This window comes from Camelus dromedarius, chromosome 4, assembly GCF_036321535.1.
Source record: "Camelus dromedarius isolate mCamDro1 chromosome 4, mCamDro1.pat, whole genome shotgun sequence".
Classification (NCBI taxonomy): Eukaryota; Metazoa; Chordata; class Mammalia; order Artiodactyla; family Camelidae; genus Camelus; species Camelus dromedarius.
In genome coordinates, this window is record NC_087439.1 from 38,705,222 (window position 1) to 38,720,589 (window position 15,368).

General features: G+C 34.9%; 1 protein-coding gene across 6 annotated transcripts in view; it reads left to right on the forward strand.

The window, feature by feature from the left end:
• SLC4A10 (solute carrier family 4 member 10) overlaps positions 1–15,368 on the forward strand; it is a 250,903-nt gene that overhangs the window by 221,648 nt on the left and 13,887 nt on the right. For all 6 annotated transcript variants that reach the window (XM_064484852.1, XM_064484849.1, XM_064484850.1 and 3 more), the window contains 4 exons: positions 2,287–2,538; positions 3,699–3,767; positions 9,081–9,254; positions 9,989–10,111. In XM_064484852.1, coding sequence (XP_064340922.1) covers positions 2,287–2,538; positions 3,699–3,767; positions 9,081–9,254; positions 9,989–10,111 — 618 coding nt within the window. The remainder of the gene's footprint in view (positions 1–2,286; positions 2,539–3,698; positions 3,768–9,080; positions 9,255–9,988; positions 10,112–15,368) is intronic.

The following is a 15,368-nucleotide window of genomic DNA, read 5'->3' on the forward strand; positions in this document are numbered from 1 at the left end:
TTCACTGTTCTGTATTGGTCTCACTTCAGGGTCCTGAGAACAAAACAGTCCTCTAACTGGTTAAGACACTGTCCTTTAATGGGACCAAAATTTGAGTTCTATCCTGTGCAGCTACGTCTTCCAAAATGTTCTGCAGAAGGGCCAGGGGACTATGCTATGGACCTGGTGAAACTTCTCATGCCTGTTGGTTATGCCGACACCAGGGTGTGTCTCCTCCCGCTCTCTAGCCCTCAATAACAAAAATGTTTCCCGAGTTACTTGCCAAAAGAAGTTTCTAGAGTCATATTCACAAGAGAAGCTGAGTTTAGGCATTTTGTTGAACTGGAACATGGCCACAGCTAAGCTGACCCACGGAAGGGTGCCCCTGAACTGGTGAAAATGCAGGAGGAAAAGGTCCTTATGTGGGTCTCTCTCATTTTCTCCTCATTGTCATCTCCTGCACTTTTATTATTCGGAAGGGATAAGCAGAAAGGAAAGGAAGTACAACTGATTTTAAGGGTGTTTTTCTTAATAAAAGAACAAAATAAAATGGCAGAAAGAAAACACTACCTTGACAAATATGCAGCAAACAGTATGTTTCACACTCCAGGCTCTGTTCGCTTTCATATTAACTACAAACTGCTTGCAATTTAGTAAAACCACCTATTAAAAAAGCCAAAAGTATTCCTCTAAAGTAATTGGCCATTTCTGCTCAAGTTCATAATAATAAATTTAACAGCTATCTTTATTTAAAAATTATACTTGTTTTAGTCTAAAAAATTTCTAATAAGCATATTTCCTTTTAAAATAGTTAATCCGCAACATATTGATTGCTTATTGTGTGTCAATGATTGTGCTAAAAACAGTGGGATGTACTGAGAAATTGTATGTTACCTGTCCTCAGGAAATGTTTCCATACTTTTATCGAGGCACTTTGAAACAAATGGGTACAAAAGAAAAATTTATTGTTCAACTGCTAGAATATAGTAGTCCCTAACATTTACTGGGTGCTTACTGTATACCAGACATTATTCTAAATGATTTGCAAAATCATTTGTGATTATTAGTTCTTATAACAACCCAACGAGATATCTCCTGTTATCACCACCGTATTTTCAGATAAGGAAACAGAGGCACAGGAGAGTTAATGATCTGCCCAATTGGTTGAGCCAGCATTTGATCCCAACTCATCTGTCTCCAGACTTGAACCCTTGACCATTTATTACGATCTCTCTCATGAAGTGGTCATTAAGAGTTGGAAGATAAAGTAGCCCAAGCCGTTGGCTACCTCTGAGGCTTTACACTGTCAGTTTCCTACAGGAGATGGAGAGAGAGGGTAACGCTGCTCTTCCCCATCTTCGATTGATCTGTCTTCTCAGAGAACCCTTACCTAATCACCCTCCCCGAGAGAGCAGCCTCCAGTTCCCCATATCTCCGCATGCCCCTTGCACCCATTTTCTCTCATTTACATTTCCTACCTTGTTCAAGAAAGCACTGAATTTTCCAACACCTAGAGGTCAGTGACAGTGGAGTAGGGTCATAGAGGAGGTAGAAAACACAAAAATTTTCATTTTAAGGAGAGGCCAAATTTTTCTGGTGCTGAAATTGAAATAGATGAGAACAAGATAGTACAACTGTATTGGGAAAAAATGAGTATACATAAGGAAGCTTAGATTCTATGATATTATTTTTCCCAATAAAAGTCAACCATTGAGACAAAGGAGGGCAATTGGAAACTGAGCATTTAAATAGTCCATCTTTAGGAGATCTGATAAGAAGGGCTTCTTGTCTTGTCAGGAAGTGGTTTCTGTTCACAACCAGGCTATTCTCAGCTCTGTTGTTGGCACAGTCCTTTGTTTTCTCAGCCTGATGCCTGGTATATGATTGGTGCTCAATAACTTTCTGTATGAATTAATGGTGAGTGAATAGATATATGAATTGCAAATTAACCTGCCCATTTAAGGAACCTAAGTGAAGAGACTGTATTTGATAATGACTTTACCTATTCAATAGAAATAGAATGGAAACTAATGTGACATTAACCCAGAAATACATTAAGCCTATTAAAGTATGTAGAAGTCACTATAGTCATAATTACAGTAAGAACATCTGCAACTTTTCTTTAAGTGGATTATATATTTTGAGACTGTTATCCTTTAATCTTTAATTTACTTTGCATTTTACAGTTAGTTGTATGAGATTCAAGACAGCATCTCTCTTCTGTTCTCTGCTGTTCCATAGTGGTGGTGTCATTGGTCTCTGCTAAATCTAGGTAGTATGAGAATCCTCTTTTCTTTCTTTCAACAGAAAGGTTGTGGCTACCATCTGGATCTGCTAATGGTGGCTGTCATGCTTGGTGTGTGCTCCATCATGGGCCTGCCGTGGTTTGTGGCTGCCACTGTCCTCTCCATCACCCATGTCAACAGCCTAAAACTGGAATCAGAATGTTCAGCTCCAGGAGAACAACCCAAATTTCTCGGCATTCGGGAGCAAAGGGTTACTGGGCTTATGATTTTTATTCTTATGGGTTCATCAGTCTTTATGACCAGTATTCTGAAGGTAATGAAATCTGCCTTTATGAATTTGAGAGAAGGCAGAGTATATTTTATTACTGTTTAAGAAATTTCATTTGAATCTAAGCCATTAATTTGCAAATATTGTATGGCATGTGATGAAAGTGATGATTTCTTTTACATGTTTATATAGCTTCCTAACAAGGGAAATCATATTTTAGAATCATTAAATGCATAAAAAATTTTATCTGGCAAAGTAAAATTTGATGTGTAAATTATAATTTTGGTAAGCAAGTTATGGGAAATAGTCACTCATTATTTCTGACTGACTTGTGAGCTAAATTTACTGTAGGTCAAAAAATAAAGTTTCTATTTTCTTCTCAGCAGACAGATAAATTTGCAATTAACATTACTTAGTATAAGGTACATAAACAATGTCATGGTCACGGCCACATACGAAGCTTTGCATTTTAAATGTTCCATTAAACTACTACATGAACATCATCATTGTCTATATTTTTCTTTTTCACATTTAAAATAATTGAATCAATTTTGAAGAGCAATAAAGAGTAATTATTTTTTCATATAACTTTGACAGATATTTCAAGGTGTGTCAATTGTATTTTAAGTTATAATTCATTTTCGTTGTCTGTAATTTGAAAATTCTAATTATTTAATCATTTACACAAGTACATTTGCAAGAATTAATTTCCATGTTATATACAATTATAGAAAATGATGCTTAGTTATTCCAATAAAAAGAGAAAAACTGAACAATCCACATGTTTACAAATGTGTAATATGGGAACAACGTGTTAATGTTAGCACCATTCTGCACCTTTAAATAGCTTACCATTGTGAAACAACATTCAAATTTCCCAAAAGTAGCATAATAATAATAGTTAATTTTTTTTTGCTTACTATGTATCATATGTATCTTTTTATTGGTTTTGGCCTATTAAATACTTATAACAACTCTATTATTATCATCCCATTTAGATATTGCTCAACTAAGGCACAGAGAGCTTAGGTAACTTGTTTAAAGTTATGCAGCTGAAAAGTGCTAGAGCATGTCTTCTGGCTCTGCCTGATCCTATATCTAAAATATTTACTTATTTTTCTGGGTTTTTCTTTGGAAGTGAAAAATAACATGACCACATTCCATCTGAAAATAACTTGTGCCTTTTTTCCAATTTTCTATTACAGTTTATCCCTATGCCAGTGCTGTATGGAGTGTTTCTTTATATGGGTGCTTCATCTCTGAAAGGAATTCAGGTAAATTACTTACAAAATACAGGCATATCTGTGATGACTTATCTTAAGGTCTATTGATGCTGAGTTATGTGATAGCTAAGAAGATTACATTATCTGAGAAGCAACTTTCAGACCACAATTAAGTTTCTTCAAACTGGTTCATAATCTTAGGGTACTTTTGTTTACCATAAGTATATTAAAACTGTAAAAGGTTTAGACTTTACAATCCTTTTTGGAAAAAGATAGCAGTACATTGTATACATCTATCTGTGAGAAAAATGGAAGAAAATTTTATGCAAAAGATTTTCCGGGTAACACATACTATCAAAATATTGGAAACAATCCAATAATTCAACAGCAGTAAAATAATTAAGCAGTCTATGGTACGGTACGTTCATTTAAAATTGGTAATTATCATGACCATAAAAGTAACATGGTAAAAATGCTTAAGGCATAACGCAAAGTGAAAAAGTAGGAAAACAAGTTGTAGCTACTATAGGTTTATAAAACTGAGTTATGGGTGGATTAAAAAGGAAGATGGAGAAATAAAAACAATTTCTTAAGGTAATGAGATCCTGGGTGATTTTTCCTCCTTCTATGTTTGTTTTTCTATTGACATTACTATTGTGTTTACAAAATTATTTTGTAAATTAATAAGGAAAACTTGTTAATTATTTAAGTAATTTTTAAATAAATATAGTTGTATTAATTTCCTATTGCTACATAACAAATACTATAAAACTTAATGGCTTAAAACAACAAACATTGATTATCTCACAGTTTCTGTGGGTCATGAATTTGGGACTATGTTAGCCAGTGCTTCTGGCTCTAGATGTCTCATGTGGTTGCTGTCAAGATGTGGACAAGGGCTGCAGTCATCTGAAGACTTGAAAAGGACTAGACCTCTGTCCAAGATGACTAATCACATAGCTGTGGGTACGAGACATCAGTTCCTCTCTGGATGTTGGTAGGAGGCCCCTCCATTAGACTCTTAAGTGTCCTCACAGCATGGAAGCTAACTTCCATCAGCTCACTTCCATCAGAGTGAGCAGTGCGGGAGAGAATGAAGGCAAAGTCACTGTACCTTTGACTTGATTCCCAAAGACACTCATGGTCACTTCCACTTCTTTTCTGTTTGTTAGAAGCGAGTCATTATGTCCAGCTTGCACACATGGGAAGGGTAATTATACTCCATCTCTTGAAGAGAATAATATCAAAGAATTTGTAGACACAGTTCAAAACCAGCACAAGTACATTCTAAATCTTTACAGAGACTGTTGGCAGGTAATTCCTGCTTATGATACTGTAGTGCGTTGAAAAGTGCCCTCCCCAAAGTCACATCCACCTGGAATCTCAGAATGTGACCTTCTTTGGAAATAGTCTTTGCAGATGTACTTGGTTATGGATCTCAAAATGAGCTCATCCTGGACCTAGGGTGAACCCTAAATGCAATGACTGGGGTCCTTATAGAGGAGAGGACACAGAGTGACACCGGGAAGAAGACCACATAAAGCTGGAGGCAGAGATTGGAATTTTTCTGCCACAGCCAAGATCCACTAGAAGCTGGAAGAGGCAAGGGAATTTTCTTCCCTATGGCCTTCAGAAGGAGCCTGGTCCCACCAACACCTTGGTATTGGAATTCTGGCCTCCACAACAGTGAGAGAATACATTTCTATTGTCTAAGCCACCAAGCTGTAATTATTTACCATAGTGCTAGGAAACTAATACAGATTTCTTCTTAAATTTGCCTCTGAACAATCTTGTATATAACTTAGCATTATTGTTCCAAAACACTTAAATTTTCTTCAAAAAGAGACTACTTTTGAGGATTATTTATCATAAAGTATAGTTTATTTTTGTTGGCTAAAGGAAAATATAAATTGTCCCTTTTTCTATGACATACCTAGACTCATTGCTGTTCAGAGACAGAAAGGAAAAATCACCTTAGTGTTATGAATTTGTCAAATTAGCACTTGTTAAGTAGAGCATGGGATGCTGGCCAGTGAGCTGCAGTTCAACAACAGACCACAAGAGAAACTGAAAGAAGTTTATCACTCACAAGTCTTTACAGAAAGTACTTGGCCTTGAGGGGCCACAAGGGGAGGTCAAGTCGAAGTGAGCACAGAGAGAGGGAGACAGGGCTTGGGGCATATGCCATTATTAGGGCCTTTGGGAGGAGTGCTTTGGGGTTCCCGGGGTAAAGCCAGATTAGACTATTCAAATCAAAAGAGCAGGGTTTCAGTAAGCTTTGTGGGGGGTCTTTTCTAAGTGCATAAGGAGAAGCAGTGGGAGGCAGGGGAGATTGTTGCTCACAAGGGCTGTTGGGGAAGTTATAACAGGAACTTACATTTACTCGTGACTCTGCAGGCCACTGTCTAGGGCACACGCTTGTATGAGGAGCCCGTGTAGCTTCAGGTCACTGTAGCCTGCTTGACCAAATGGATGTTAAGGCAGCAGTGCCATGGAATAGCTTAGCTGAACTCTCAACACTAAGGGACAGGCAGCACAGGGACTCTTTTCCTAAATAAACAACTAACCAGCTTCTAACTTTGAGAGAAGGAAAACCACTTAGATCTTAGGCTACTATCAGATGTCAAAACTAAGACAAAATAAGAAGTTATTGTAAGATCCCTGAGCACCCAAAGTAGTTAGGATGACTCTGTTCATCCCGACACTGGGTCAAGTTAACTTGGGAGAGGGAGATGGTTGAGAAGTGTTATGCATTTAATTTTATTCAAATTACATTTAATTTGTTCATTTGTAACTTCATGTATGAAAAGTATATTTCGAAAGAACTGGCTTGGTAAGGCAGAAGAGATTTTGTTTATTTGTTTTGCTGGGTTTTTTGTTTGTTTGTTTGTTTTTTGCCTTTGGCAAAAGTTCCACAAGTACTAATTTCATTTGTAAGTGAAAAGTATTTATTATTAGGCCTCAGGCTCACATAAATACAGCAGCAGAAGTTTAAGAAATAAAGTAAAATCGTTTTGATAGGCTTCAACAGATTTTTTCCCCCTAATTCCACTCACGTGATTTTATATCCATGAGGTTTGGAACTAAACAAGAATGTCAAATTTTGGAATTATTTGAGGTGTGAATCTTTCAAATGAAAATTGAGGAAAACATTATCAAAGGCCCATGAGAAAAATAAAATGAGTTCTAAATAGCACAAATGAAATAGCAAATAAGGTCTCACAATGAGAAACAGAGTTAGTGAAAATTTAAGTGAGCCCTGAGCTCAGGGAGTTGAACTTCTTGTTTGGAATTTTGTGGCTAACAGGATGGGGAAATGGGATACTGATTTTAGGACAAGATCAAAGGCAAATGCAAAACTCAGAATACATTTATCATAGTTATCATTACTTGAGTGGTAATAATTAAACATGTGCTGAATATCAACAGTTCAAAAAGCATGTTAAGTTGTTACCCTGTGTGTTGGAGGAATCTGTACATTACCTGCTTGGCAATATTAAGAAACTTATCTAGGCTTCTCACTGTGCAACATGGCAGAAAAGAAGGATCACAGTGTTCTAATGAATGCTGTTTCTGTACTCAGATATATAACCACATTTATATTCATTCCAACACTTTAGGAATCCAAAGTAAAGCAAATGTGCCGTTTAAGCAATAACAATTGAAGCACCCACACACTAAAGTACACTTATGCAATAACATAACTTCACAAATGGAGGAATGGTGGCTGAGAAACATTAGTTCTATAGAAATTGAACCATTCAGTTATAACCCTGAGGATTTTACTTTATTTTTTCTATTCCCAGCCTCCACCTTGCACTGTTTTATGAATTTTGTGACGTGTGATTTTAAGAGATATTTAGGAGGTAGAAATAAAAAAGATCCAATGAAATATTTGTGGACAGTACAGAGAGTGATAAAACAGGAAAGAATTCAGAACTTAGTACTCTGCATAAAAGGTTTTCAGTAAATATTTTTGGAAGGTTTAAATGAATATGAATAAATAAATGAACAGTAGGTGGATTAACCTATGTACGTTTCTGGTTAAGATGACTGAGGGAAGGTCATGCCAGGACATAAGACAGGGAACACAAAAGGAAAGTTGGGTTTACATTGAGTTTGGGACATGAGGAGATTTTGGTAAAGCACTTGACTTCGTGAGCATTTGTTCCCTGGCATATTAGAGTAATTTTGGAATATTTGATGAGAATTGCTCACAGTTTTTTCATATAAATTAGCTAAGAACTAAATCTAATATTACTCTTAAAAATGCATGAGATATTGCTGTAGAAATGGCATGAAATAGAACTGACAGTGATTGAAACTGTCAGTTTCTAAATAATCACTTCCTGTTGGAAACATTGAAAACTGCAAAATTTGGCCTAAGAAAAATTAAACAAAATGATCCACATAACACCAACATGAGGTACAATTTGTTAATAAGTAAAATGTGATTGAAGATTTAAGCTTCTTGTGGAAATTTAATCTATAAATTTGAATTGCGAGCATTAGCTTTGGTAGATAAAAATGGCCTCAAAGTCAAAGCTGTACAGTATAATATTCTATAGTCCAAAAATAATTGTACTTTTTATAATAAAATTTAAACATAAATAGCATTGATCTAGGTGAAAATAATTTTAGTAAGAAACAATTGAAAATATATAAAAACGATTTGTCAGTGTAGTAGAGGAAATTGATCAAGAAATTAAACTGAGTTAACTAAATTTGCTCTGGAACATAATTCATCTAGGTTAAATCTTTATGGCCAAGATGTTTGTATTTTTAAAAACAGCAGTAAAACCTTATTGGGTCAAAGTGGCAAGGCCAAAAACAGAGTCAAAATAATGAGGTCAAAACATCCTAGTCCGCAGCTGGATATGGGTCTAGAGATCAAGACAAAAAGAGGTGAATTAGAGACTGAGGTCTGAGAGCTTTAGCAAGTATGTGAAAGATGAAGCAGTAGTTATGGATGGTCTATTCCAGGAGGGAAGAGGACAGACAATAAGAGTCCAGGAAACCCTAGTGCTTACGGGGCAAATAACGCAAGAAATTGTGAAGTGACAATGAAGAAGAGGATTATGACTATGTTTTATCTCTCAAGGATATACTTTCCAAGGGAGCAACATTTAGCTTTAATGTTTTTAAAGTCTTCTAAATTATAACGTGTCCATAGTTAAGAAAATGTGGAATATTATGAAACTGAAATCTTAGTATTTCAGAGTGTATGCATAACATTCCCATTGCCCTGATGCCCAGGTGTCAACTTGTGATCCAGATGTACCACATATTGGACCATATGAAACGTCTACTTGCCTTACTTTTATTGTTGTCTGTAAAAAGCAATTTAGTTTGTTTATCTTCTAGTTCTTTGATAGAATAAAGCTCTTCTGGATGCCTGCAAAACATCAACCAGATTTTATATACCTAAGGCATGTACCACTTCGAAAAGTCCATCTCTTCACGGTTATTCAGATGAGTTGTCTTGGCCTTTTGTGGATAATTAAAGTTTCAAGAGCTGCTATTGTCTTTCCCATGATGGTATGAAACTTCTAAGTCAACTCTTTTTCTCTTCCTCTGATTTTCTGCTTTCATCAAAAATCTATGAATGAATTAGAACAATGGAATCATTCTGAACAATTATTGGAAACCTGGTATAAGTTTTAGCTACTAAAACTAATGACTAACATTGGGTTTCAGATTATATATGAATTCCAGTGATTCATATTAGTTTTATCTCTATCATTCTGAATATTGGTAGCAGTTTGAATTAACCGAGGTTGAGTGGGAAAATGTAAACTTTAAAAATTTAAAGATATACTAGCATATCTAAAAAGGGGGATTTTTAAAATTAAGTTTTATTAAATATTTCAGACAAGTTTCAAGTATTTAAAAATATAGTAAATTTGAATGGCTATAAAAATTAAAAATATCAGCATAGATAATAATGGTTTAATGTTCATTTAAAATAATGTAAACTGTTAACTTTGGGTATTTAAGAAAATGGTCAAATATACAGTTTTTTTTTTTTTACTAGCTTCTTTAAAAGATTCCTGTAATGAGTAAAATCATAGCCATTATTCTGGAGATGTGGTAAGTAAAGGAAATTAAGGAAGCAAAAGTACAGACAATATCTTTTATACACACGTATTTTCAAATTTCACTGTAATCTCAGCTTTAATCGAAACTGACTTGTTTCTACCCAAAGCCAAACAAATCTGTATCTCCCATTCCTATTTTTTCCCTGTTTTAAACTATTTTATTATTTACTTCAGGTGTTAGCTCTGGTATTTGTAAGAAAGTTGATGGATTTTTTGTTTACCAAGCGGGAACTCAGCTGGTTGGATGATTTGATGCCTGAGAGTAAGAAAAAGAAACTAGAAGATGCTGAAAAAGAAGTAAGTCAGAGCAAAATCAGTATCTTATAAAGAAAGAAAAGGAAGCACTTGCACAGTAATAGCTCTTTGCAAAACTAAATTATTGTGTTTATCTTTAGGTAGTTAGCAATTATTAACAACCACAGGTGGACTACTTTGAAAGATTAATGTTTAAAATCATAATGCTAGAATTTGAATAGAGAGCACATATCTTATGTGAGGAAACCAAACCCTAGTGAAATAAACAAATATTTTGTACTTCATTATCCTTCGAATTACAAGGTTTATTTTTCTGAATCCTCCCCTGAGGATAACAGAAACTCACTGATCCTTAACTATTTCCAAATTATGTCCATACAATGATTCCTTTTGGTCGAATATGTGAGAAGAAAAAAAGAGATGTTATTACTGTTGGTATTTTCCTAGGGAACAAAGTTTTAATCAAAAGATTATAATTCTAATTAAAAGATATAATTACTTATTCCTGAAATAGATGAAATGCTTAACAGGAAAACATGTTGATCTGATTTGCTTTCATAGTGATTTAAGACTGAGTTGAATGTTGTCCGAGAAACTTTGGGGATTTAATTACTTTCACAGACTACTGATTTATCCTCTTCTGTTTCACATGTTAAAACAACTTGTTTTAAGTTTTATGGTTTATTTAAAGTTCATGTGTAAGTCTAGGTCTATTTTGAAGGCTAGTAATCATAATATTTTTAAAGTGTATAAAAACTACAAAGAGTATAAATTAAAAAAAAAATGACCAATACATCATTTAGCAAAATGACTGAGCTCATAGACTGTAAAACATAAAAACAAAATTTCCATGTAACTAGAAATGAAGATGAAAGAAAATATTTGGTGAGAATTGTGCATTAGTCTTTCCACGTTTTCTTCTCCTACAAGGCAGTCAGCAATGTATTCAGTCTTCTATCTGTAATGTGTTCTTTCAAACCATGGATATATTCCTCTTTCCTTTGGGGAATTCTTTTGCAAACATTTTAATGGTCTTAGGTTTTATTTAGTCATTAGGTGAGTCCAGATTAGGCCACAAAATCTAATGAGGCTTCTGCTCAGGTGTTTCTACAAATACGGCTACATATTACGTGACTGTCTGGCATTTCTTCACTTTTTCACAGTGTTCCATTACTGACAGTGTATTCCACCTTCAGAGATTGATCATGATGATGTATCTTAATTCTATATGACTATTTCAGTTTTCCCAAATATTGTAGAAGGAATACTTAAGAGTCATGCTTCTAGTAATACGAATATAATATTCAAAATGTCGTATTATAAATTTTTTTTCTAAATTTGATATATTCTTTTTTAAGAATGAGAATTTTTAACAAATAGTGCTTTAGCTGTTTTTCTAAGTTTGATGTATTCTCATTTAAGTATGAAAGATTTTTTTTTAAATAGTGCATTAACTAGGATATTTGGATAACCTCTATGTTTAGGGCTTTAGAAAGTATTCAAGAAAAATATGACAGAATTTTATGTAAATTAAATGTAAATAAAATGGACACAATAATATAGAAATTCAGAGTCTTAAACTATCCATATTTGACATAACTAAAATTTATTCAGGATGAATACAATTTCTGAGAAGGTTTAAATTCCAAAGAAGACAATTTTGAATACAAAACTCCTTGACCACGAGCTTCTCTTCAGTCTTTTTGATAATGAGAATATTAAGTATACTGATACAGTAGCTTATGAATGTAATTTTGCTTTATTTTCCCGCTTTGATTTCCTGTCAGATGTCTTTACTACTGCTGTAGCAAAGCTAGCATGCAATCATCCCTTCTACAGTATTCTCCTTAGGCCATACCCATCCCATGGAACATTCTTGCCCTTCTAGAACTTTGTAAAATGAAAAATAATATGTATATGTAATATATATTATGCTTAATGTGCTTCCCTTTTATCATTCAAAGGAAATTTCAGATTCTTCCTTTATGTGTCTTTGAAATAGGAGAGAACAAATTTGACAGTAACCATAAATGTATTAAAATCTGCCATTTCCATTGCCCAGAACCATTCACATAGCTGCATATGTATGGTACTTATATGTATGTGTGCCATATGTCCATTTTGGAATTTATTAACTTTACATAGGCAGGGATCCTAGGTAGTGAGCTTCTAACCTTTTTACATTATGGACCCACTGTACGTCGATGGATACTTACTCTTTTCTGATTATGTAGATAAAGATTTTAGAAATAATGAATTACTAAATTTCTTAGAACTCATGTTCTTGAAAGGATACAAAAAGAGATTAAAGATTTACAGAAGCAAATTTATAGCTGTATCCTGCAGATCAGGGATGAGAAAAAGTGAGAGAAGATGCCTTGAAATACATTAATCAGGCAGGTTTACAGACCTTTAAATTCTCAATTAGATTAATGTGATGATACTTTAATATGGTCCATGGTACACTGAAAGAAGCAACTGAACCAATAATATGGTGAAGAAATAATCCATAATTGAACATTACAATATAGATATGACCAGTGCAAAGAAAGATAATTCTCCATCTGGCAACTGGAGAGAGAAAAGGAAATTTAAATATATTAACTTTCTAATTTGGAATTAAAAGAGTAGGATCAGTACAAAGAGTAGGAAGATTACACTGAAACTTAAATTCTGGTTGATTCTCCGCTTGGTCACCCATATCTTGGTGTTTCATTTGTTTGAGGCTGTGGACTCCACTGAAGGATGTGCTCTTCTTACTGTGGCATCTTATACCAAGGCCTAGTCTTCCAAGAGATTGTACATTAATGTGGCAAATGAACATGTTCCCCCAAAATGCTGCATTTCTGCAATTACTCAAATTAATTGAGTAACTTTGATTGTGATCTGGAAAGATGGTAAATAGCAGAAATGTCTCAGCTCCCTGAGACTTGAATTTAAAGTAGGCTCACCTCTTGTCCTTTTGATGATAGTTACAAGCTTGTACCTTTATCTTCCAGGGTTTTACTATCAGTAGCCCACTTCTGGTCTTATGGCACTGAGAAAACATTAGTTTGACCTTAAAATTCAATAATGAGTTAAGCAGAATAAATAGCTACACAGGCCAGTCCAAGGTCGCAGAGCTTCTGTTCCAAATTTTCATGTACTTCATGCATATGCATATGCATATGCTTCAGTTTTTAGAAAGAAAGGATTATAATCAGGATAGAAATGAATATTGGAACCCTGACATTTTGCACATTGCTCTGTGTAAAGGGAAGACTGCAGAATCAAATTCTGGATGTCCAAATGTGCTCAGAGTACCAACATGCCTTCCTTCCCACTTCAGTATTCTCTAGGACACTGTACACATTTGACAAAAGGGCTGCTGTTAAAGCAGAAAGCCCCAAGCAGAATGCTTGCTCCTGGGCAAGGGAGAAGGAGGTTAATGTTAGATAAATCCTGGAAATTCAACTCTGGGCAGTGATCATGATATTGACATCTCTTGGTTTGTGGGAAGTTCTAACTAATGTATATGCTAAAGGAAAAAAAGGGGAGGGGACAAGTGGGACTTGTGATCTGTATGAAGTAGGCTCATGAGCAAGGCTGAGAAGATGCAAAAGCAATCTAAAACTGAGTGCAATTAAACAAATTAGAAAGCATATCTTACTACTAAGAAAGATCAGAATTGGTTGTGGATTTGGGAAGGATGACTAATTATGGCACAGACAAACATTATTTCTAGTTGAATCTTAGAGCGAGGCAAGCATACTCTTCTTCAAGCAGTGGTTCTCAAAGTATAGTCCCAGGACCTCTGCTGCATCTGCCAACACCTATCAACTTGTTACAAATGCAGATTCTTGCACCCTAATACAGACCTATTGAATTGAAACTCTGGGGCTAGGGCCAGAAGTCTGTGTTCACAAAACCTCCAGGTGATTCTGACGCATGCTAAAATTTGAGGTTAAGTCCTTTCCTAAAACCATAAACTCTGTATCGTCAGAATATAATCTTCTAAACCCAAGGTTACTCTATCAGAATTTTTGTATTTTATAACAATTTAGATAAGTCACTTAGAGACACTGAATCAGATATTCTGATGAAAAACATATGTTGCCTCCATCTATTTATATGAATTCTATATGGACTATCCTTCCGACCTATTTTTTTTTTCAGTTTTCATTGGTAAAGTGAGTAGCTGTACATATCAGCTCTTCTACATGTTTGAAATGCTAAGAAATACCTCTTATAAATATAACATTTTATGGTTTACAAAGTATTATCTATGTGTATATACATATATGTGTGTGAACATTTGCAGCATTATTCTGTTGGTAATCGAGGAAGGAAATGATCAGACACTTCTTACATTCTTGGATAAAATAAAGGGGTTAAACTTGATTTCTGAAGTCCCTTCCATTTTTTAAGCTCTATGAATTCTAAAATTGAGGAATATTTTCTCTCTCTAATAATCTAGGCGTCTTTGTGAACATTAGTTCTCTGAGGTTCTTGTTTGTACTTTGAACTATTTGAGGGCTCCTACGTAGATGCAGACCTTACCTGAGGAAGGGATACAGTAACATATGCTACCTGCTTCACTAATGGTAGAGCGTTTGTTAGGTATCATGATATATGAACTGTATTTTTATGCTATCCCAAAATGTAATTCAGATTCATGCTGTAATTTTATATATAGCATCGTATTCATCATCATCATCAAAACATGCCACAATTTAACTCTGATTTTATTTTCCTCTTCTACTCAGTGCAGGCTTTTGGGCTCAGCCAGGCTAGCTGTTAATTGTCAGGCAGAAGCATCTTACTTACTTCTACCCTTTATCCTTAGTCCACCTGGTTTCTTCCCACCTAAATTTCTTCCTTTCTGTTACCAACCTGATCAACTAAGACTGGCCCAGGTACCACTTCCTCTGGTCCTATACTTTTTACAGTGATCTTTCTCATCCTCTGAGAGTAAGGTTTATAGCTTTCTTTTTGTTGTTCTGTGCCCAGTACCTAGCAGACTCCCTGTCATGAAGATCATGCTTAATACATATTTGTTGAATGGATTCATGAATCACTCTTGGATTATTCCTTTTTATTCATTGTGTGCCTAGCAGATAGTAGATACCCAGCAAATGTTTGAGTGCTATTGACTAGATTAGTTTTTTAAGCCTGTTTTCCTGCCTGTTACTGGGTATAGCATTAACGGCCCTTCACCTAGTCAGTATGCAAGCAATGCTCTGGCTATGTTAATTAAAAGATGGTGTTCAAATCACAGTATGAATACTCCTCTACTCAAATTGGTGAAACCCCTCAAATG